The sequence below is a fragment of the Dasypus novemcinctus genome, chromosome 20, assembly GCF_030445035.2.
Source record: "Dasypus novemcinctus isolate mDasNov1 chromosome 20, mDasNov1.1.hap2, whole genome shotgun sequence".
Taxonomy (NCBI): domain Eukaryota; kingdom Metazoa; phylum Chordata; class Mammalia; order Cingulata; family Dasypodidae; genus Dasypus; species Dasypus novemcinctus.
The window spans coordinates 40,180,367-40,203,944 of NC_080692.1; the positions used below are offsets into that span (position 1 = coordinate 40,180,367).

The window sequence follows — 23,578 nt, forward strand, 5'->3', positions numbered from 1 at the left end:
TTCGTTTCCCCTACCTTTTATTCAAGTTCAACTCTATCTTCATGGGCAGTGCAGAGAGTCTTATTAAATTGCCTCCCTTATATCCCTTATAAATCTTTAGGTCTCTAAGCAAATATGTAGAGATTAGATGGAAGATAGACAAATAGATAAGACAGACAGATGGACACACTAAAAGGAATTAAAATAACTACTGGTTCAATTACTTCATCATGTTTGGGGGGGAGAGTAGAATCTAATAATACTTGGGAATCAAGCATTCTTGAATCCAGCGCTCACAGACCTGCACACAATTATCTCTGATGTATTGCACATTCTAAACAAATGCATACTCAATATAGAAACCTTAAATATGTTCTTCATGATTTTCTTTTGGCTTTTCTCAAGGTAAAATAACTGTATTCATATGAAACTCCCCAAATGAAATGGGGCTTATGTACATTATAATAATTCTCATATTGTACTGTAATATAAACTTGTGTCTGTGAACTACATGAAGGCCAGAACTGTGTTTTATCACTTTTGTATTCTCAGTGGTTTGCACGGTGCTTGACACCATATACTTAAAAAGAGATGCTGAATAAATAATTGCAATGATAAATAGAGGTATGAGTAAACGAATTGATTTATTCATCAATACCTGTCAAAATAAGAATAAGTGAAAGCTCCAAAATTTCCGTATAAGAGAAGTTTTAGACAATCTAGGGGGAAGTGAGGTTTCTATAGGATTATACATGATTAGGAAATGTCAATTGGGCTGCAGACTTGGCCCAATGGATAGGGCATCCGCCTACCACATGGGAGGTCCGTAGGTCAAATCCTGGCCCTGCTTGACCCATGTGGCGCTGGCCCATGGGCGGTGCTGATGGGCACAAGGAGTGCTGTGCCACACAGGAGTGTCCCCCATGCCACTCAGGAGTGTCCCCTGCATAGGGGAGCCCCACTCGCAAGGAGTGCGCCCCATAAGGAGAGCCACCCAGCACAAAAGAAAGAGCAGCCTGCCCAGGAATGGTGTCGCACACACCTTTTGAGAGCTGACACAGCAAGATGATGCAACAAAACAAGAAACAGATTCCTGGTGCTGCTGATAAGGATAGAAGCGGTCACAGAAGATCACAGTGAATGGACACAGAGAGCAGACAACTGGGCAGGGGGGGCGGGGAGCAGACAAGGCAGGGGGAGAAATAAATAAATCTTAAAAAAAAAAAAAGAAATGTGAAACAGCAGCTGATAGAGCTTGCCTGGATATTAAGGTTTCCCCAAGCAACTCTTGTCTTCACTTAGGTAAAAATAATGTAAGAACTTGTGAAAAAAATAAAAATTTTACTGTATCACTCAATTCCCAATTAGAGATGGAAAAAGTGAGGTAATATAAGTAATATAAAGATAAATATATATATACACAGTTGTCTTCTATGTATTCATATGTCAAATTGAGCTGAGAAAAGTCAGATATATGTCAAGGTGAAACAGTATTTCTGTAAGATAAATGCACATGGCTTAGCAGAAGAAGAGAAACTTGGGAATTTCAGATCAGTCTTCCAGCTCTAAGTCTTGTCAGTGACCAGTTAGCTGCCATAGCCATAGCCTTTCCCTCTATTTTACTGCAAATATAGATGGTTACGCTTGATTAGCCTTTGACATGTCTTATGTCAGCACAGTCTTTATCTCCCATGACATACATATTTTCAATACCTAAAATTTAACTGATAAAGAGATCATTTTCCTTTAAACTTATAATTTGCTCCTTTCACTCTCATCTCTCCCTAGCTGATAACTTAGTAATGGAGCCAGAAATTTTTGGATCAAGAACACACATTTTCAGAAAGGATCCTTTATTCTTTGTTCTTCTGTAAGGTAAACATTTCTGTTTCCAAGAACACTGGGGCTCTCTGGATGATATTTGCACCTTTGAGGATTGACAAAATGGAAGCAGCTGGCAGGGGCTGCCCTTCCTCTGATAGTTGGCTAAATTGTTTCTGTACTTTCTCTTTAGTGGCAGGTGAATAATTAACCCTCCACAATAACTGACTCTTACAAGTTCAACTAAAGAGAAGATTATAAGCAACTGCAGTATAATATAAAGCCACCATTCTTGATAATACCTTTTAATTATTCCTGTTTGAATTTAGCTGAATTTTCCACCAAAGACCTGAGTGGTCTACTATACCTCTCCTAGTCCCTGACTTTCCAATCAATTTCGGAAGGAGTATCCGATTTATATATTGCATTCCATTTTTCCTGCTTCCATAACAAATTGCCAAAAACTTAGTGGCTTAAAACAATACAAATTTAGCATCTTTTGGTTTTGTAGGTCAGAAGTCCAACATGGGTCAAAACAAAGTGGCAGCAGGGCCGGGCTCCTTTCTGGCCGTAGAGGAGATCCATTCCTTTGTTCATTCCAGACTCTCCAGGCGGTGGCATTCCTTGACTCGTGGTCCCCTTCCTCTAGCAACAGCAGGCCGAGTTCTCCTCTCATCACATCCCTCTGATTTTCTCTTCTGCCACCTTCTTCCACTCTTCAAGAGCCTCGTGATAACACTGGGCCCAATTGGACAATCTCCCTGTTTTGAGGTCAGCTGGTCTGTAATCTTAATGCCTTCTGCAGCCTTAATTCCTCTATGCTGTGTAACCTAACATACTCACAGGTTCCAGGGAATAAGACATGGACATATTAGAGAAAGCATTTTCTACCTACTTCACATATTTTCTATAGCTCAGCAGAGTATCAGTTGAATCAGGGACTGATAACCTTGCTTCCTCAATTATATCATCATTGCTACTATACTATATGTAATGTAACAGTCATGCCTCAAAATCAAGATATATAACTTGTAATTATTTTTTATATTACTTCATAATGTGATGAGCAGACATTTACCAGCAGGCACTAAATAATGTTTTTTAGGTAAACTAAGAAATATTATACTGAATTATTCTATGTGATGGTAAAGAGGAGATTTTAAATTATTAGAAGTTCCTTAAATCACCAAATTTAATAGGGAAAAAAAGGACCTAGAAGAAACTTTTGTTTTATTACAATTTCAGTATGAATAAGTATTTCTCATTCTCTTTAATTTCATGATAATGAGATTTTTCAGATATGATCTCTAACCCATTTCAAGTTTTAGTGGCTGTGAGAAATTCTTGGAAAAAAATAGATTTCTATTAATAAAAATAAAAAAGTCTTCAACCTGTTTCAGTAGAGAAAGATTTGAGGTAATGCTAAGTGCATGATCTGGATTTCATAAATTAGTATAGCGTGTTTACTCACATGCTCCGCATTAATGCCTCTTTAAAATAAATCTGTGAACATAAACTTTGGGGCTTTGGGTATCACATTTCTGTCCTCCTCTAGTAAATGGGATAATATTTTATATATTCTAGGCTGTGGTGAGAATTAAATGTTAATATGTGTATGTAAAGTACATTGAATAATAGCATAGAGTAAATGCTCAAATGATGTTAGATATTTCATTATCATTATTGTTATTAATATCAGCAAGGCAGTATAGCCTAAAGGAAACTCCAACCTCAACATCAGACCACTGGTACCTTATTCAAATACCTCCCTTATGACTCAACAGAATTTAAAAAATCATTTTAATAACCTCAATAATCACTATCTTTTGAAACCACCACCAGTCATAAAGGCCACTTTAATATAGATGTATTTACTGTATTAGGTAAGGCAGAAGCAGGGCAAACCAAGGAGGCCCAGAACAAGATATTAGGTCTGGTTGTCAGGGTTAAAGTCACACCTGCTGATACATTCTGAGGTTACATGGCAGAGATAGATAAAGAAGTAGAATGTGGTTTAATGCAACACAACTTTCACTACAAACATGGAGATTTTTTAAAAAAAACAATTCCTGACAATATGACTCTGGCCAGATAACATTTTACCTATGTGGTCGATAATCATTAGAATAGTTTGGAATAATATTTTACAGATTAATCTTCTGATTAACACTTTGTTCTCTACAGCTTTTACTTACATCTCTTGAAAATCTTTCTTGAGTCCATCAATTCAATTTCTTGACTGAATCTGTAAAGTATAATAAATCTAATTCATTTACTGCTTCGGTGATATTGAATCTTAAAAGGTCTTTAGCACCAATAAAATAAAAATCATTTCCCTGCCATTACAAAACAGATTGATAGGGAATGTATTTGAGTATTAACCATTATCATAATTATCCTTTTGGAGAATTCTATCTTTAACAAATGCACACATATAATTGTTAAGAGAATGAATAAATCCATAAAAGTGAAGCAAATTTTGACTTCTTATAACTCAAGTATAGCTTTTTCTAAATTTATTAAATCACTTGTTTAATAAATACAAATGAACAGCTATTCTGTGTGAAGCAAAATACTAGACATAGACTTAAAAATGAGAAAGACAAACATGTTCTATGATCTAATGGGAAAAAGAAATGTTACATATATTATTACAAGTGTGATGATTAGTGCAATAAGAAATATAAAATATAGAGAAACATTATGGAGTAGTTTAACCTAGTTGGGCTTTCAGGGCACATCTCTTTGAGGAAGTAATAGTTCAGCTAAAACCTGAAGAATCAAAAGGAAATACCCAGGCAAGAATAGGAGATGAGTACCAGGTGGGAAAATACCCTGGGAAAATGCTGCCAAATGTTAAAGAGGAAGACCTTTTGAGGAGCCAAGAGATGACCAAGGTGACAAAGCAGAGGATTAGGGTAAATGAGACTAGAGTATATATGGCCATGTCATTCAGAAGTTTCCAAGTTCATAGTCCTATAATTTGAAATTATAGCATCATCCTAAAGCAGTAGGAAACCAACAGAAAGCTATAATCAGAGTTACTTGGTTAGTGTATTAAAAATACCACTTTACTATAGTGTGAAAAATTGATTATAAGAGGAGTAGATGTGACTCAAGGAGTTGAGCACCCACCTCCCACATGGGAGGTCCCAGTTTTGGTTCCTGGTGCCTCCTGGAAAAACAAAAACAAAACAACAAGCAAAACAAATGATAAAACCAACTCAGGGGAGCTGATGTGGCTCAGTGGTTGAGCACCAGCTTCCTGCATACGACGTCCCATGCTCAATCCCTGGCCCCCTGGTACCTCAAAGAAAAAAAAAATGATTACGGGGGCACAAAAATGCATTGCAGAAAATGTACTAGTTTCAGAGACAACACGACATTCCAGGTAAAAGGATAAAAGCAGAGAAAGATAGATTCCAGATATACTTATGTGATACATGCTACAGGACCTGGGGACTTGTTGGATATAGAAAAATACAGGAGAGGTAAGATTCAAAAATGAAACCGATTTCTAGTCTCAGCAAATGAATGGATGGCCGGGTTATTTTCTGGCACAGAGAACACTGTTCTTGGGTGAATTATGAGTGTGTTTTGGATATTTAGTTGGAATTAAAGAGAAAATAATCTAAGTGGAGATATTGAGAGGTAATATGTAAGTCTGGAACTTTCTGAGTAGTCTAGGTTGTAGTCATTGACATGTAGATGGTAATTGAAACAGCAAGAGGCATCAGATAAAGAATAGAGAATAATTGGGAGAAGTTAAACACTGAAAAGCTCCAACATTTAAGGATCAGGTGGAACAAAGAGTAATGGGCAAAAGAATCTTTGAGAAAAAGAAACCAAATAAACGCAGAGAGTACAGGGCTGTAGAGAACCAAAGAAAGAAAGTAAGACATTTTAAAGTTAGAAGTATTTTGAAGGAACTAAATGCTGTAGAGGGATAAATGAGAGACTGAAAAATCCCGGTTGAATTTATTGAGATGAAGTTCACTGGTAAACTTAAGTGAAAGTGAGTTTAGAGAAGTAGGGCAGTGAGTGCTGAAAGAAGTTTGCAGTTTATAGAGTTTGAAGAAGAAAAGAAGAGATCTGGTCAACCATTTTAAGATTGGCATGGAGAAGAGAGGAGAGTTAAGGCTAGTTCTAGCAATGGGGTAGTTGCTGACCAAGAAATGACTGTTTAGGTCATAAGAAAAGGCTTGAGCATGTTTAGATGCTTATGGTTGATTGAAAATAGGGGGGGGGATACTGATTCTAAAGGAAAATGGATATTCAATAGGAAAATCAATCCAAAAAGGAAAATTGACTTGAACAGAATCATGAAACTCCTTTGATAGGTGGTACTTATTTTTCTAATACAGGAGTTTCATGAATCTATGAAGTCAGTGTTCTCCATTTGATTCAATGTTGTGATCTCTGATGGAATTTTATGGTACTCAGGAATAATTTCACCTGCTAAGAAGCAAGTTCAATGTAATTGTTTATATTTATTATCATATATTTATGTTTTGTCCTATAATTTCTTTTATTTCTAATTGAAGAATTTTTTATTTCTCTTTATTCTTTTTCTAGGATTCTCTTTTATAATATCGTCTATCCTCTTAATATACTTATACCATCAAGAAGATAACTGGAGCAGAGCAACCCTCTCAGTTACATAGAAATAAAAATGGCACATTGTTGGCAAACAGATTCAAATCCCAATGAATCACATGAAGAGCAGTGTGAGCATCAAGTATTTCACTTTGTAAATAAACCTCTTTCTCCTAACCAAGTCAGACTGGGTTTTGATCCACTAGTAGGTGAAATCAGTAATAAAATTCCACTCTACCAGAGAGAAATTGAAGAAAACACCTATTTTGTGCCCAGTACACCAAACTGGGATTCAAAAAGGCATTCATTAGATGAAACATACCAAACATCCTTGAGTGAATTTACCTCAAAAAATCCTGACCTCCCCTGGCAGCAATTTAGGGAAACACCAGTCATTGGTTTTAGACCTTCTGTGCTACCAAAACCTCAAAACATTAGTAATGAATGTTCCCAGGGAAACCCCATGGGAAAATGCAGATTCAATACTGATTATAATGTCAGTATTTTAGCTCCATCATTCACTAGTTTTGATAAAATTAATTCATGGAGAGAATTGAAAAATGAAAGTCATAACTACCATATAGGATTTGAAAGTAGCATCCTTCCTATACATCCATTTTCAACGGACTTCATGCCAAAAGAAGAGCCTAAAAGGAGTGGAAATACAAACATGGTGGAACCTTCTCTGATGCTCTCAAAAGGTCCTCTTCCATCCAGAGCTTGTGAAAATGCATGGCCAGAGAACCTAGAGGTATGTGTCAGATGTCACCCTAAAAATAGACTCCAAAAGACTCATTTAATAATATATGAACATGGTAATGAGGATAACTTAACCAGGAAAATCTATTCATATTATTTTTGAAAAAGCAGTTAATATTTACAAAGTCTACATTCCCGTATTAGTGTTTTCTCTAAAGAAAGGGAACTAATTTTTCCAAAATATCTTTTTTGAACCTGCAGTTATTCATCGAAACAAAATAAAAATTTAAAGTACGTTTTATTGGACAAAAATAATTGGAGGTTTAGCTGAGAATATTTTCTCTGCTTTTTTGTTATTATACACAGAAACACATATACATTTCATTAACATTTGTTTTTTTCAGTCATGCTGAAATGATATAAAACCTTATATCAGTATTTGTAGGAAATTTTTTCCTTTATCTGAAGACTCTTCAATGATAACTGTTGGAAGACAAATTCTATTAGGGATTATTCTCATGGTTGGAAATGAAATAATAATTGTACAATTCATCCTAATGGTTTCATTAGTAGTTTTCCAATCATTGAATAGACTTTCCTGTATAGGATTTTAATACTTCTCTACTTAAACTGAGTTTAGACACAAGTGAAATAGGAATTAAAGAGTAAAAAGAAGAAATACATTATTAAAGCTGCAGTTTACAAGGCAAGGCAAAAAAAATTCTTCATTTATTCAACAATACTAAGTCTTTACACTGATCACAGTAGTGTAACAAGTACTAAACGTGCCCAAGCATTGAAAGCAACTATAAAATTGGACAAAATAAATGAAGCAACTGATTTGAGACATTGAACTAAAGGGTAGTATAGGGTCTTGAATCTTGAGAGATGGCAAATACCAAAGTGAACCCTGTGACCATCCAGGTCTGCCTGTGGGCGTTCTCCAGCTGCACTGCAGGGGGGTGGGGTCCTATTTGAACAGCAGTACCACTGCACTTACGAGCCAGAGATTGGAGTTCCAGGTGGCAGATGCAGCTACGATTTGCAGGGTTGCAAAAAGGGAGCTGTTCAAATGCGTGGGGTCAGAAGTCTACATGGGGATTTAGTACAGGTTCTTGGCTCACTATCAGAATGTGCTTGCAAGGCTTGGCAGATATGCCTACTTGAGGCTAAGAACTGAACGGTGATTGTATTCACATACAAGCAGACATTGTATAGTCCAGAATTTCCAGCCCAGCCCGAGAATAGTCTAAGCTGATCACTTAGGCATTCAGTTGAGATCAGTAAGTTCATCCTTTAGGAGTAAAAATCACACTCAAAAGTAACTGCCATGCCTACCAAATTAGATCCCACCTAACAAAAGTAAAACCAAAGCTGACGAGATAAAAAAGATCTTAACTGCATGCTGAAGAAAAGCTGTACACTATGTAAAAAGATTAAATAATCCACCAAGTGCCATCTGTAATGTTCATCATGTAATTAAAATTGGATGGGAGGGGTAAATACTATTTTACTATTTCAAATTCTTATATTTTAAGTGCAGTAGTAAAATATTAACTCCAGACTGAAATAGGTATTAAGGATGTATTTTGAAATTCCCAGAGCTAAAGCAACCACTATTAAATAATATAAAGAAAAATTAAAACCCAATGCAAGAATTAAAATGAAATGGGAAAATTTTTTAATAATCTATGTGAGACAGGGAAGGAAAACTAGAAAAACAAAATAAATGGGACAAACAGAAATAAATATAAATATGTAATTCTTAAATCTAAGAATGTCATTAACTAGATCCATAATCCACTGAATGGACTAGGGGAGAGTATAAACTACAATATTAACTATAATCCATGTGGAGTAGCAGTGCTCCAAAATGTATTCTTCAAATGCAAGGAATGTGCCACACTGATGAAAGAGGTTGTTAATGTGGGAGGAGTAGGGGGTGGGGTGGGGGGAGGGGCATATGGGAACCTCTTATTTTTTTTATGTAAATTTTGCATGATCTCTGTATCTTAAAAAAGACAAAAATTAAATTAAAATAAATAGATTAAATATAAATTGGTTAAGCATTCCAAGTAAAAGGCAGAAATTAAATTCAGAGTATTGGGAAGCAGATGTGGCTCAAGTGATAAGACCTCTGCCTACCATATTGAAGCACGTAGGTTCGCTCTCTGGGGCCTCTTGGTGAGAAAGAAGATGAAGTGTGCTTTCGTGGTGAGCCATTGCCTTCATGGCAAGCTGAGTATCCGGATGAGTACCAGCATGGTGAGCCAGTGCCTGTGCAGCAAGCCAAGTTCCTGCACGATGAGCCAGTGCCCACGCAGTGAGTCAGTACCCATGCAAGTGAGTCATGCAGCAAGATGATGCAACAAGGGAGAGACGAAGGAGAGCGTCAAGGTGAAGTGCAGCAGAGTCCAGGTACTGAGGTGGTGCAATTGACAGGGAACCTCTCTTCACATCAGAGGTCCCCAGGATCGAATCCTGGTGAATCCTAGAAGAGAAAAATGAGAAGAGAAGACAAAAAGAGAAATAGATACAGAAGATCACACAGTGAGTGGACACAGACAGCAAAAACAGCAGGGCATGGGAGGGGGAGGGGGAGGGGAAGAAAATAAATAAAAATTTTAAAATTGAGTATAAAAAAGTGAAACCCAACTGTCTACAGTCTACAATGTACCAGTGTTTTGTTTTTATTTAAAGACTCAAGTGTCAAATGTAAAAGGAGTGAAAGGTTTTACCATTCATCCAGCAAAGTAAAACTGACATGCTTGTTAATTTCAGAAAAAGTGCAGTTTAAGATAAAAGAATTATCAAGAAAAAAGTATTATTTCATAATGATAAAAGGGTCATTCAGAAAGACATAATATTCAAAAATTTATATGTACCTAATAACAGAGCTTCAAAATACAAAAGCAAAAACAAAACTAAAGAAAGGAATGGATAAATCCATAATCATAATTGGAAATTTTAACAACACACTATCAGTGATTGGTATAACAGATATAGAATCAGCAAGGGCATAAAATGTTTAAACAACAATCTTAACAACTTAATCTAATTGATATTTATAGAATATTGCACATTATATCTTTGGAAAACACACTCTTTTCAAGAATATTGCACATTACACCTGTGGAATTGTAATTGAAGCAGAATAAATTCTGCACATAAATACAGTAAGTGTCAATGATTTTTAAAAGATTGAAATCTTGTTCTCTGAAAACAAATTGAAAAATCAAAATTAGAAATCAGTAATAGAAAGACATCTGGAAAAATTACCAAGTTCACTCTATAGAAAGTGAGGCAAAGAAGAGCATCCTAAACTCAAAAAAATAGAAAAGAATAAATAATAAAGGTATAAAGTGAAGCCAAAAAAATAGAAAAGAGACAATTGAGATCATTAACAAAGTCAAAATTTAATTATTTGAAAAAAGTATAGCATTGATAAATCACTGAAAAGAATAATAAAGAAAAAATACAGATTATTAAATAAAAAATAAAAGAGCCATCATTACAGATCCTACATATGTTAACATAATAAAAAGACAATTATGAACAACTATTTACAATTATATTTAAGAACTTAGAAGAAATGAGAAATTTCTTGAAGATACAGCTTACCAAAACTGGAAAAAAATATAGAGAGAAAACATTCCAACAAATAACACTCCAAGTCTAGATGCTTTTAGATGCTTTCACGAATGATTATATTGAATATATAAAGAAGAAATAATACCAATTTTACAGTTTTCAGAATATTTTCGGAATCCATAAAGTAGTATAACTGATATCAAAGACTGACAAAATATTATAAAAATGAAATTTATTAATAACCCCTGTGAGTAGAAGACAAAAATCTTTTACAAAATATTGGCAATTTCAATCCAGCATATATGAAAAGGAAAACACATTTCGATCAGAGGATTTAGTTTTAGAAAACTCTTTGGCAATTTTTTTGAAAGCCAATTATATACGCACACCCTGTAATTTAGCATTTTAAGATTTATCCACAAGGCATGAAACGTATGTCCATGCAAAGACTTGTACATGAATGTTAGTAGCATTTTATTTACAATATGAAAAATTTAATAACAACCTAAATGTCTGTCAACTGGAAAATTGAAAAAATTGTAGAATATTCACAAAATGGAATATAACTACTCAGCAATAAAAAGATAATGCAACCACGTGGATAATCTTATATATATAAAATCATTTCAGACAAGAAATTTGAAACAGAAGATCACATACTATTTCTCTATTATAATAGAAGCCTGAATACTAGTAGTTGCAAAATGTGTATGGGGATTCCTGGAAAGGGATGTGAGGGAATGTTTTTAAATGATGGAAGTGTTCTATATTTTTATTAGAGTATTGATTGCACAGTTTTATACATTTCTCAAAAACTCAATTTATATACATAAGATCCATGTATTTCTCTATGTGTGAGTATAAATTCAATTAAAACTCTAAAAAATTTTAACATAAAACCTGAATATATCTTGAAAACAGGATAAAAATTGTAGAATTGTGTTACTCTTCTCCCACAAAGTATACTAATTTGACAGTTTTATGTTATTTATTTAAAGATGAAGGATTGTTCCATTCAGATTGTTGAAGTCCCTCAAGGGAGTAATTTGAGTTTGGTTTCCTTTTGTGATAAAGTGAAAAAGTGAGTATTGATATTTCATTAAACTTTGAAAGTTCTATGTCTGGATAATTTGGTTATTTTTATCTCACTGAACCAATAAATATTTGGATATAAGATGTCAAAATCCTTTAATTTGTGAATAGAGTAAAAATGATGTTTTCAAAAAATGGACTTTTAATCAGCTTTTCAGATTTTTTTCTTGTTTATACTCAAATAACTTTTCTCTTGAAAATTTGGTTAAAGTTGGAAATTTCACAAATTCAGATATTCCATTAGCAATTAAAGTTTATAAAATGTCATTTCTTCTCTTGCCAGTCTTCCTAAAATTCTAGAAAAAATAATTTACATTTTAAATTGCATTAGTGCTTTTTCTTCCCATTTATGGCTGCAGTTTTAAATATAAGAAATATAGAAATATACTTTTGCCTATTTATCGGCTTTAGCTTTCTACTAAATGACCACTTAGGATGAAAAATTTGACTCACTCATCCAATCATTTGTCCTTAGTGGCTACTACATGCATGGGAGATACTCGAATTTGTTTTCAATTTGAGTATCTCTCCTGCACTCAAAAACTTGGAACGAATTGGAAGGATTGACAAGCACATGCAAAAATATCTCAAATAGAAGAAAATATTAATTTTAATGAACTTTCTGCTCTAATTTACAGAAGAAAATTTAAAATGGCACTTTGGATTCCTAAATTAGGATCTTTTAAGGTGTCAGTATTGATTCTTTCAGGACTAAGCCACTCATTGGAACACACTGACAAGCATTGCCAGAAATATGTCATTTTAAATTTAAGACGCAGTAATTCCTACCTCCCAAGCATAAGGAATAGCTATCACAATACCACAGTATTTCATTTTGTATAACCTTATTGATCAGAGAGTTATTATTAGCCCCTTTTGGCACTCTTATTTTTTTTAATATAACATTCTCATGTGAATGATATGCAATAGTGAGTGCAATAGTGACAGGAAAATACTCTTACATGATGGTTTTTCAGTCACTCAAGGTTTATTTCCCAAACTGTAAATATAATTTTCTCAATGGTTTCATTCAGAATAACCATGAGAACTAAAACAAACAAGCAAACAATAATTAACTTTAGAATACTAAAATTAATAGTTTCTCTATATATAACACACGTTTTCCTTGGTTTTCCTAGTGGTTATGGGATACTTTTCTTATAATATGATTAAACTTATATATGCATAGCTATTTTTGTATTCATCCTCAAACACAGTGCTCACACAACAACAAATATTTTTTGAGAACATAGTATGTGCTAAGGACTAACCAAAGCTGTTAACTCAAAAAAAGACAAAATTGAATTTGAAAAAGTTTCATAAAAGGGTCTCCAAAACTTTGAAAAGTCATAATACATGGGCTTATATATCCTATTGCATCATATTTTCTCCTAATATTTAAATAACCATACTTGAATATATTATTAACTTTACTTTTATACCCTTTTTAAAAAGACTTTCTGATTTGTGTTTGGTTTCTTGCTGTGGCATACTTTTAAATCATATCTTTTAAGAAGTGTATCATATTTTAGGAAAAATATGATAAAATGACATAGCATGTGGAAGTTACTGACCCACAGTAGATACTCAGCCAAGGTTTCAAGAGAGAATGAATCATGAATTTACATTTTAAATGTAACTCCTCAAAATGGTCAATGTTGAAATCACATATGCGTTGAGTAGTATCTTATCATATGGTGAATGCTAGATCATAAAGTTCTTCAGTCTAGAATTGCACTCCAGACCTTTGTTGTAGGGTATAATAAGGGTAAGTTTTCAGCTTGATGTTGGAACCAGAGAGTGGTCCAAAGCAGCGACCCCATATCTGTTTCTCCAGCTGCAGTTCTGGAAGGCAGCAGCTGTATTTCTTGGGAACTTATTAGGAGGTTTGGGGGCCACTCCACAGACTACTGATTCAGAAAGTCTAGGGGTGGGACCCAGAAACCTGTATTTTAAAAGGCAGTTCTGATACTTGTCAGGCCCATGGGGTGAATAGGCACTCATACATTTGCTAGGCCCCTCAAGATGGGGATGTTTCCTTGAAATTTAAGGGAATAGGAATCAAACTATTCAATGAACTGGCATTACTTTAGACTGCACAAGTAAGTAAGAATACAATTGTCAAAAAATGTATCAATGTAGGATGTATAATTTTCCATTTTGGGGAGGGTACTTAGAAGTTTAGATGACTGCACAATAACATTCCAAACCGAGATTTCATATTCACCATCAAAAGCATTTTAAATATCTAGTTGCTAATAAATATATGTTGTGTTGTCGATGTTTGCATAACACATGGATCTGCAGGGATTACTCTATAATAATATATAATGATCATTTTGATACTTTGTGTGTATTTCTCTACACACCACAACAGTATTTTGCATTCCTATTCTCTTTTAATTCTCACAATAAACCTATGAAGTAGATATTAACACCCTCTTTTGTACAAAGAATCTAGTCAAAACCTTGCCCTTGGCCATTTCATGACTAACTGAAAGAGACATGATTCAAATCCAAGGCTTCTAGTCCAAGGGGATAAATTATTGGGAAGCAGATTTGGCTCACCTGATAGAGTATCCAACTACCACATGGGAGGTCCAGGGTTCAAACCTTGGATCTCCTGACCCATGTGGTGAGCTGGCCCATGCATGATGCTAATGCACACAGGAGTGCCATGCCATGCAGGAGTATCCCCCAAATAGGGGAGCCCCATGTGCAAGGAGTGCACCCCATAAGGAGAGCTGCCCAGTGCTAAAAAAGTGCAGCCTGCCAAGGAGTGGCCCCATACACAGGGAGAACTGATGCAGGAAGGTGACGCAACAAAAAGAGACACAGATTCCCAGTGCCACTGATGAGAATACAAGTGGACATAAAAGAACACACAGCAAATGAACACAGAGAGCAGACAACTGGGGGGGGGAGAGAAATAAATTTTTAAAAAATTATTATGTAATTACTTGACTCATGTAATTGCTCAGGATGTATAAATGATGAATTGACTCAATTATTTGTGTAAAATCCAATAACTTTAAGAAAGTGGAGCGCCAAGAATGGTGTTTACCAATGTGACAAATACAAGAAAATTTATTTACCAAAATCTCTAAAGCCAGATGAGTGACTTCTGATTTAAGAAAGTTAGGCATAAAAGAAATCCAGGGAGAGGACCTTGGGGTGTCAAAAGCAATATAAATGAAGCAAGTAATCATTGTTCAGAGCGAATTTTCATGTTTCATATTACCACAATGTGTTGTTTGAAATGCAGTATCCTTGGGAAAGTCTAAAGTCCTTTATACTTGCCCTTGGTAAAATTGTAATCCATGCCAATCTTATACCAAGCAAAAGTGGGTTCTTTTCTCCCAAATATTCTATAGCAAAACACTGCATGAGGTTTCTTACAGTCATGTTGTGGGTAGTATTATTAAATTAAATCTTGCAGATCTTGTCATAAATGTTTTTCTCACATATTTTTCAGAATAAGAGGAAGATACCATGCAGCTGACATTAATTCCAATTCTGGGAAGATCTGGAGCATAACTACAGCATTTCCATATCAGCTTTTCTCTAATACCAAATTTAATATAAATGTTTTTACTGATAGCTCAACTCAACCACTTCATTTTATGCCACATGGTAAGCAACCTTGCAAGTAAGTATAAAAATCTACATAAAGCAGTTAGTTATAGGCTACACAGCCTTGAGTTCACAGACTGAAATTATTGAAAGAAGCATCATTAGCTACTGTTTTGCCCTAAGTGAAATAAGGAGGAAACAGCAGTGAGCCTTTTTTTTTTTTTAACACTTTGACAGAGTGGCTATTGCCTTCAAGAACTCTGTTTCCATAGCTCACCATAGGCCACCTTATTTTCCTGGTGTGAAATACTTAATAACAAGTAAAGCAAGTTTTTAGCATACAAAAAAACTATTTCAAAACGATTCTAAATCATAATTATGTATAATTATATATGCATATGGCTATTCCTATTCATTAGGAACAACTAATTTTCATTCAATTGAAATGAAATGTGAGGTGCAACAAGCATTGATACCCACTTTATTCCCACTAGCCATGTGCCACTAGAGGCCAGCAGCATTGAAATTGAATTTGGGAGTGGAATTCAGCCATCAGTTAATTGCTATTTCTCTAAAGTCCAATATTTTGCAAAGCAATATCAGTTCTGGAAACATTGTATAATTGCTAAGTGAGTTTCTAAATACCAAAGGCTTGGTTCCTCACAAATAATGAACCAATAAATATTCGCTTTTATTAAATCATTAGTATTATTATTATACTTTATTCTTATTATTCGATTCAAGGTCCTGAATTTGTGCAAATGTCTACAAGTACAAGCAAGTAAATGAGAGGCTTGATAGATTACTTAAGACCTTCTGATTTACAACTAATGAACCAACACCTGCTGACTTAAATAGACAAGAAGATTATAAGAGTACAGAGATTTATTATAGGATTCAAGAGTAGGCATTCAGCAAAGGGGAATGTACTAAAAGCACTGTTGAGCAATCAGAAGTTCCTCTATGCTTCTCATCTCGTCTCCTCTCTGTGTAATTGCTTCCAGTGCTTGTCTTACCCTTGGCTGACTTGTTTCCTTTGCTTTTCCAGAGCACATGGAAAGCCCAGTTCTTAAGCTTATGTGCTATTGGGCTGGTCACCTAAATCCAATCTCTCTATTGGATCCAATTCCAAATTTTTAAAAGCAGGATTGAATTGTTCAGCCCAGATCAAAGGCCCTGCACCTTGATACAACCAAATTGCTAGGAGTGTAGGCCATGTTGGCTTTAGTTGTTGGTGAAGAGGGAATAATTGTGAGCTAAGACAGCACTTCTATAGTTCCAAGTTAAAATATTAAATTTCCACCACTTAAGATGCCTGTTTGTTGAATTTGGCAAGCCAGAGGCCATTTATTACTTTTGTGAGAATTTTCAGTAGAGAAATTGGGCCAGTATGTTTAGTGTTAGTGATGCAGAGTGGTAAAGAGAAGTCCACATCCTCTAAAGTGCTCAGAAGTGTTTACAAGGAGAAGGAGGAGAAGGAGGAAGGAGGTGGGGGACAGGAACAAGAAGGGAAGGAGGAAGAAATGGAAGCAAAGGAAAGTCATTTATAAAGACATACAGAGGAGCTTGTGTACCTTATCTCAGTGTTTTACTAGAATTACAGATAAACTTAGAAGAACAAAAGTCTGAAATGACTACAGATTTCTGTAAAAGTAGAAAGTTGCTGAAACCTTAAGGTATAATGAAATTTAAATGAGATGTGTGACAGGTGTCATCCATGGACAGTGCTGTTTCCTCAAGTGTGAGGAAATAGAGTAAAGCAGGTGTTTCGAACAAAGAATTCTTTGTTCCATCATCTTCAGCTACCACTTCTTTGAAGATGATTCCCAAGTCACATTTCCAACTCCACACTTGTTCTAAGAGTCAGTATCCTTACTTTCAACTCTTTTTTTAGATTTATTTATTTTATTTATCCCCCTTCCCCACCCCCTTCTTCTGTGTCTGCTTGTGTTCTCATTAGGCGGCTCCGGGCACCCAACCTGGGACCTTCCAGAGTGGGAGAGAGGTGCTCAATCTCTTGCACCACCTCAGCAACCTGATCCGCTGAGGTGTCTCTTATTGTCTCTCCTTTGTGTTTCTTTTTGTTGCGTCATCTTGCTGTGCCAGCTTTCCATGTGGGCCAACATTCCTGCATGGGGCAGTACTCCTGTGTGGGGCAGTACTCCTGCATAGGGCTCTGCACAGGCCAGCACTCTGAGTGGGCCAGCTTGCCTTCACCAGGAGGCCCTGGGCATCAAACCCTGCACCTCCTATATGGTAGACATGAGCCAATTGCTTGAGCCACATCCACTTCCCACTTTTAACTCTCTTCTAATCTTAGATGATCACTGGTTGGAACTGGTAATTAAGAATTGTTTATGAATTTTAGAGTACAATGTTGGAAATCAGTTTGCAAGGGATTAAGAAAACATTGAGAAATGGGTACAGAAATTGTCTCCTATTTAAAGAAGTTTGGCAGTAAAGGAGGGTAAAAGGAAGGGTAGTAGCTTGAAGGAATGGACAGGATGAGGGAAGAATTTATTGGGAGGTTAAATGGAAACAATATATTTAGGAAACCCATCTATAGAGTTGGGAATATTGGTTATATATCATCTATATAAAGGGAGCATTGGGGTTTAATTAATAAAATTGGACCCCAGTGTGGGAGAAGTTAAAGATGTAAGATTTTATAGAGTAGTGGACTACTTGTCTTTCAAATGAGGTGTAAAGGTATAGAGAAAGATGGTTGAAAAACTAGAATTTGAGATGCAGAGCATAATTAAAGAATCTTAAATAGTTCTCCATCTTTTCAATAGGATAGGCAGTATGTTAAGAAGGGTCTTGTTGGAGTGGGAAACTAAAGAAATTGGGAAAAATATATCAGCTGCCAAAATAAATTCACAAGTATAAAACATATTTTAAGGAAACCACAGTGCTTGATGGCTTACAATATGAATGAGAAGTTTACTTAACAGACTTTTAATGGTTGGCTCTAAGGGGAAAGATAGAGTTTTTAAGATTAGACATGCCTAGTTTGAAGTAATGAAGAACGGTCTAAAGAGTAACATGAAGGAATTATGAGGAGATATCAGACCAAACACAGGAGATGACTATCAGCTAGAAATTAGGTTATGGAGTTTTCCCTGTAAAGTAGAAAAATATTTGTAGCAAAGAAATTATTTTAGGCATGCCCATTTAGCACAGGGGATAAACGTTGGAAATGGGAGGGACTATTTATTAAGTCACCTGGTGTATTAGTCAGCCAAAGGAGTGCTAATGCAAAATACCAGAAATTGGTTGGTTTTTATAAAGGGTATTTTTTGGGGGGTAGGAGCTTATGGATACCAGGCCACGAAAGTCTATTTTCAGGCGCTGGAGCAAGATGGCTGCCCATGTCTGTGAGGTTTCAGGCTTCCTGGGTTCCCTCTTCCCAGGGCTTGTTTCTTTCCAGGCTCAGGGTTCCTGTCTTCCTGGGGCTCCAGCTTAAGGCTTCAGCATCAAACTCCAACATCAAAACTCCAATATCAAAAACCCTCCAGCTCTTTCCTTTGCCATGCCTTGTGTCCTTGGAGATCTTTTCCTGCCATCATATACTGGCAATGCTCTCTGTTTATCACCAAAGTTCTTATAGTCATGATTTTACATTTGGCCATGTTTTCTTCCAGTTTAATGTATACCATTGTTGGCTAAGCCTCCCAGTCTGGAATATGCTTAAGATAATCTCTGCAATGTTAAAGCATGTCCACCAATCTCCAATTCCTGATGATCTTACCATTTTCCCCCACCCATTTCTTTGATGACATCTTGATCTACTGTAAAACCTACATTGCTAAATCCAGCCTTATACTCTCCTTTTATTGCTTTGTAGTAGCGCCAGCAGTATCACTTGCACTATTTTTTCTTAGCCAATTTTGGTCGTGTGCTGTACAGAATCTCACCTGCTGAGGGTTCTCAGATTTGCTGCACTTGCTTTCACTGGCTGAGACCATAAGCTCCCATTTAGAGCATGGACAAACATATATAGCACCAGAATCCTATAACATTTATCAGTTTAAATTAGGAAATTATTTCACAGACAAATATTATTATAACAAGCCAGTATGGTTCTGGCTAATATTAAATGCATAGCATGTATTCTGTTCCTCTCTCCCCCCGCCCCTCAGGACTCACAGTGACCATCAATCTTCACTGCTTGAAGGACCAGCTTCACTGATACTTACAACAATGCTGAGCGCTTGACATACTAGACTGTCCTCACCCGTTGGGAGCCACCAATTCTCTCGAGAGACACAATTCCCTCTTTTTCAGAACATCAGGCCTCCCTAGGATGTGGGTACAGTGCAGCAGTGCTCCAAAATGTATTCACCAAATGCAGTGAATGTGCAACAATGATGAAAGAGGTTGTTGATGTGGGAGGAGTGGGAGTGTGGGGTGTGAGGTATGTGGGATCCTCATATTTTTTAACGTAAGATTTTTGGGGATTTATGTACCTTATAAAAAAGACAATTTAATAATTTAAAAATTTTTTAAAAGTGGCGAAAAAATAGAAAAGTCTGGGGGGAAAATGCATAACATGTAAGAATTTAGAAGGGGAGATTATGGAATGGGAATATCAAAGACCAATGATTTACCCTAGAATATGCTTACATTTTGGCTTCCAGAGAATGAGGTGTAGAAAGCAAGCACATGCCCATTAAGATTTCTATAATGTTGTTTAAGACAGAAACTTGGATGATTTGGCAGAGGAAGAAAAACCAGTTGTGGAGACTTAAGAGTCATTAAGAGCACAGGTTTTGGAGTCTGACAGATCTGGGTTAGATTCCTGGTTTGCTACATATCATTTGCTGTGTAACCTCTTCCAATCTGCATAGGATCTCTGCAAATCAGCGAGTTCATCTGCATAGCTTGGGATATGATACCTATATCACAGGTGCTATAATCAAGATAATGCATCTAAAGTACTTAAGAAAGGAAATGCTCAGTAAAATAACTGCTTTCATTAATATTAGTACCAATACTATATCCCAGTAATGATTTTCAGTTGTATAGCACTTTATAACTTACTTGGCACATTTGTGCTTATTTCTTTGTGTTACCCTCACTGCAGTTCCCTATAAGAAGTAAACTAAACTATTACAAAGACTTTTTTTTCCTCTCTATTTTTTTTAAATGTTACATTAAAAAAATATGAGGTCCCCATATACCACCCCCTCACCCCACTCCTCCCATGTCAACAACCTCTTTCATCATTGTGGCACATTCATTGCATTTGGTGAATACATTTTGGAGCACTGCTGCACCACATGGACAGTGGTTTACATTGTAGTCTACACTTTCCCCCAGTCCACCCAGTGGGCCATGGCAGGACATACAATGTCCAGCACCTGTCCCTGCAGTGCCACCCAGGACAATTCCAAGTCCTGAAAATGCCCCCACATCATATCTCTTCTTCCCTCTTCCTACCCTCAGCAGTTCCCATGGCCTTTTGACAAAAGAGAAAATGATATCAAAGAGATGTAATAAATCCACCAAGTCAATCAACTAAAAAGTGGTGAATGAGGGAAGTGGCTGTGGCTCAATCGGTTGGGCTCCCGTCTACCGTCCAGGAGACCCTGGGTTCACATCCCAGGTCTCCTTGTGAGTTCAGGCTCACCTACATGCCACGGAGTGCTGCCCACTTCACAAGCACCGCAGAGAGCCGACTCAGCAAGGTGATGCAACAGAAAGAGAGACAAGTAAAAACACAGAAAAGCACACAATGAATGAAAGCAGACAACAAGCAAGCTGCAAGGGGCAAGGGAAATAAAAATAAATACACACAGAAGAACACACAATGAATGGACACAGAGAGAAGACAGCAAGCAAGCCCAAGGGGGGTGGAGGGGGGGAATGTTAAAAAAAAAAGTGGTGAACGAAGCCTTTGCTATTTCTAGGTCTTAGCTGCAGAGCCAGTAGTAGCCAGTGGTAGCATTGTCTTAATATCGCAGCATGAATTAGAACTTAATATAAATGCTCTGAAAATATTGAGTCCAGTTAATTCAGAATCCTTTTTTATTTTTCATGTTAGAACTCCTGGAATGAGGTCCTATTTAGGCAGAAAGCAGAAAGAATACATCCCCGTAACCCTTGCCTGCCTATGGCTCTGGCATCACCCAGGTCTTTAAGGGTAACCTTAGGTGGAATACGCTTTATACAGAGCTGCAATGTGCACAGTGTTTTTAACATGAATAATATAGCACCTAGTTTTGTTATATGAAAACAAAAACCAGCAAGGAAATGCAAACATTTTTTTTCAAAAACACCTCCAAATCTAACCAGACAAATGAGATGCATCTCATTGTAATTCCTCTTGATGGAGCTAGACAGTTACTCTCGTTCATAATGTGCTTGTCATTTTTTGTACTCAAAAACTTTTCCAGCCTATATTCAATAAGCTCTTATTAACTTATATTATTCACCTTTGTTTCAGCTAATTATCTTGTCAGAGACCTAATTGCAGAAATTCTACATTTTTGTACAAATGACCAGTTATTCCCTGACGACCATCTTCTAAATATATGTGGCTCTGAAGAATTCTTAAAGAAGTAAGTGTCTTTTTTTTTTAAGATTTTTTTTTTCATTTCTCTCCCCTTCCCCGCCAACTCCCCACCCCCCCCCCCCAGTTGTCTGCTCTCTGTGTCCATTCACTGTGTGATCTTCTGTGTCCGCTTCTATTCTTGTCAGCAGAACAGGGAATCTGTGTCTCCTTTTGTTGCATCATCTTGCTGCGTCAGCTCTTCGTGTGTGCGGCACTACTCCTCGGCAGACTGCACTTTTTTCATGCAGGGCGGCTCTCCTTATGGGGCATACTCTTTGTGCGTGGGGCTCCTTTACACAGGGGACACCCCTGTGTGGCAGGGCACTCCTTGTGTGCGTCAGCACTGTGTGTGGGCCAGCTCACCACATGGCTCAGGAGGCCCTGGGTTTGAACCTTGGACCTCCCATGTGGTAGGTGGACGCTCTATCAGTTGGGTCAAATCTGCTTCCCAGTAAGTATCTTATGAAGGTAAATTTTCATCCTTGTTATAATCTGTATGTGTTAAGCAACACGGCTTCTTTTTCTTTTAAACAGACTTTGAATAAACATTATCCTTTTAAAACCAGCATAATTAAATCAATGTTAATCACACTAGAGTGAATTTGAAGTTTTATGAATCATATGCACAGTCTTTTTATTTGGTTTTATTTTATATTATGAGTATTTATGGCAACAGGTATTTAAATCACCTGTGAGTAGAATGACCAGCCTTCTCAGTTTGTCCAGGACTAAGCGGATTTCCAGGACATGGGGCTTTTAGTTTTGAAACTGAGAAAATTCAGGGCTAAGAAGGATACATGATCATCTACCTGTAACAAATCCTAAGACTGATCATAATTAAGAAAAGAAATGCTTTTGTAATGAGTCATTTATTAGTATGTTGGATAAATACTTATTTTTAGAAATTACAGAGAGTTTTGAGTGTGAACATTAAATCTTTTCCATAAAAGAATAAGCTTTAAAACACCTTTTTGCTTTCTTCATTGGACAAATCAGGCAGTTCATTATAACAGTATGAAAAATCTTTGCTCAAAAATATCAATTGCAAATACTTGATTGAAAACACACCTCTCAGGGTACCACTATTGCTCCAGTCTGGTGGGGGCGAGTCCAGGGACCTGTGGGAAGAAGCAGGGTGGGGCAGGAGTCGAGAGAAGAATGGAGACAAGACAGGATTCTGATCAAGTCTCATTTATTAGGGGTAAAACACGAGGATATATAGAGAGGGAAGGGAACGTGTACATAGGTGATAGGCTGGTCTTGTGGGTGGCAGACGTCCAAGGATGGGATTGGCGGACAGTTCGCACCGGGTCTGTGGAGTTTCACGCCTTGCACATGCGTATTGCTGTGGTCACCTGAGTAGTGGCAGAAGGGGGAGAACAAAGAAGCAGAGAGGAGAAGAATAAGGAAATGACAGGGCAGATTTGTGAACTCCGCCATGTTGTGAGATCCGCCATGTTGTGGGAGGCTGTAGATAGGTCTCACAGCGGGTAGCTCCCTACACACTATAGCCATTGCCCTTAAATTCTTTAGCATCAGCCTTGAGAATATAATATGGCTTTAAAAAGGAAATATTTTTTGGCTGGTATTGCAGAGATAGTCTAAACAGTAAATAATTAAAGACTAAAATGTTCAATTAAGTGGATCCCCTTTACCTTTCTAAAAATATGT

General features: G+C 36.5%; 1 protein-coding gene across 3 annotated transcripts in view; it reads left to right on the top strand.

The window, feature by feature from the left end:
- Positions 1-23,578, top strand: part of PIK3C2G (phosphatidylinositol-4-phosphate 3-kinase catalytic subunit type 2 gamma) — a 646,925-nt gene that overhangs the window by 274,203 nt on the left and 349,144 nt on the right. For all 3 annotated transcript variants that reach the window (XM_058282853.2, XM_071210197.1, XM_071210198.1), the window contains 4 exons: positions 6,376-7,147; positions 11,685-11,767; positions 15,254-15,411; positions 21,800-21,914. In XM_058282853.2, the coding sequence (XP_058138836.1) occupies positions 6,473-7,147; positions 11,685-11,767; positions 15,254-15,411; positions 21,800-21,914 (1,031 nt within the window). In that variant the 5' untranslated portion in view covers positions 6,376-6,472. The remainder of the gene's footprint in view (positions 1-6,375; positions 7,148-11,684; positions 11,768-15,253; positions 15,412-21,799; positions 21,915-23,578) is intronic.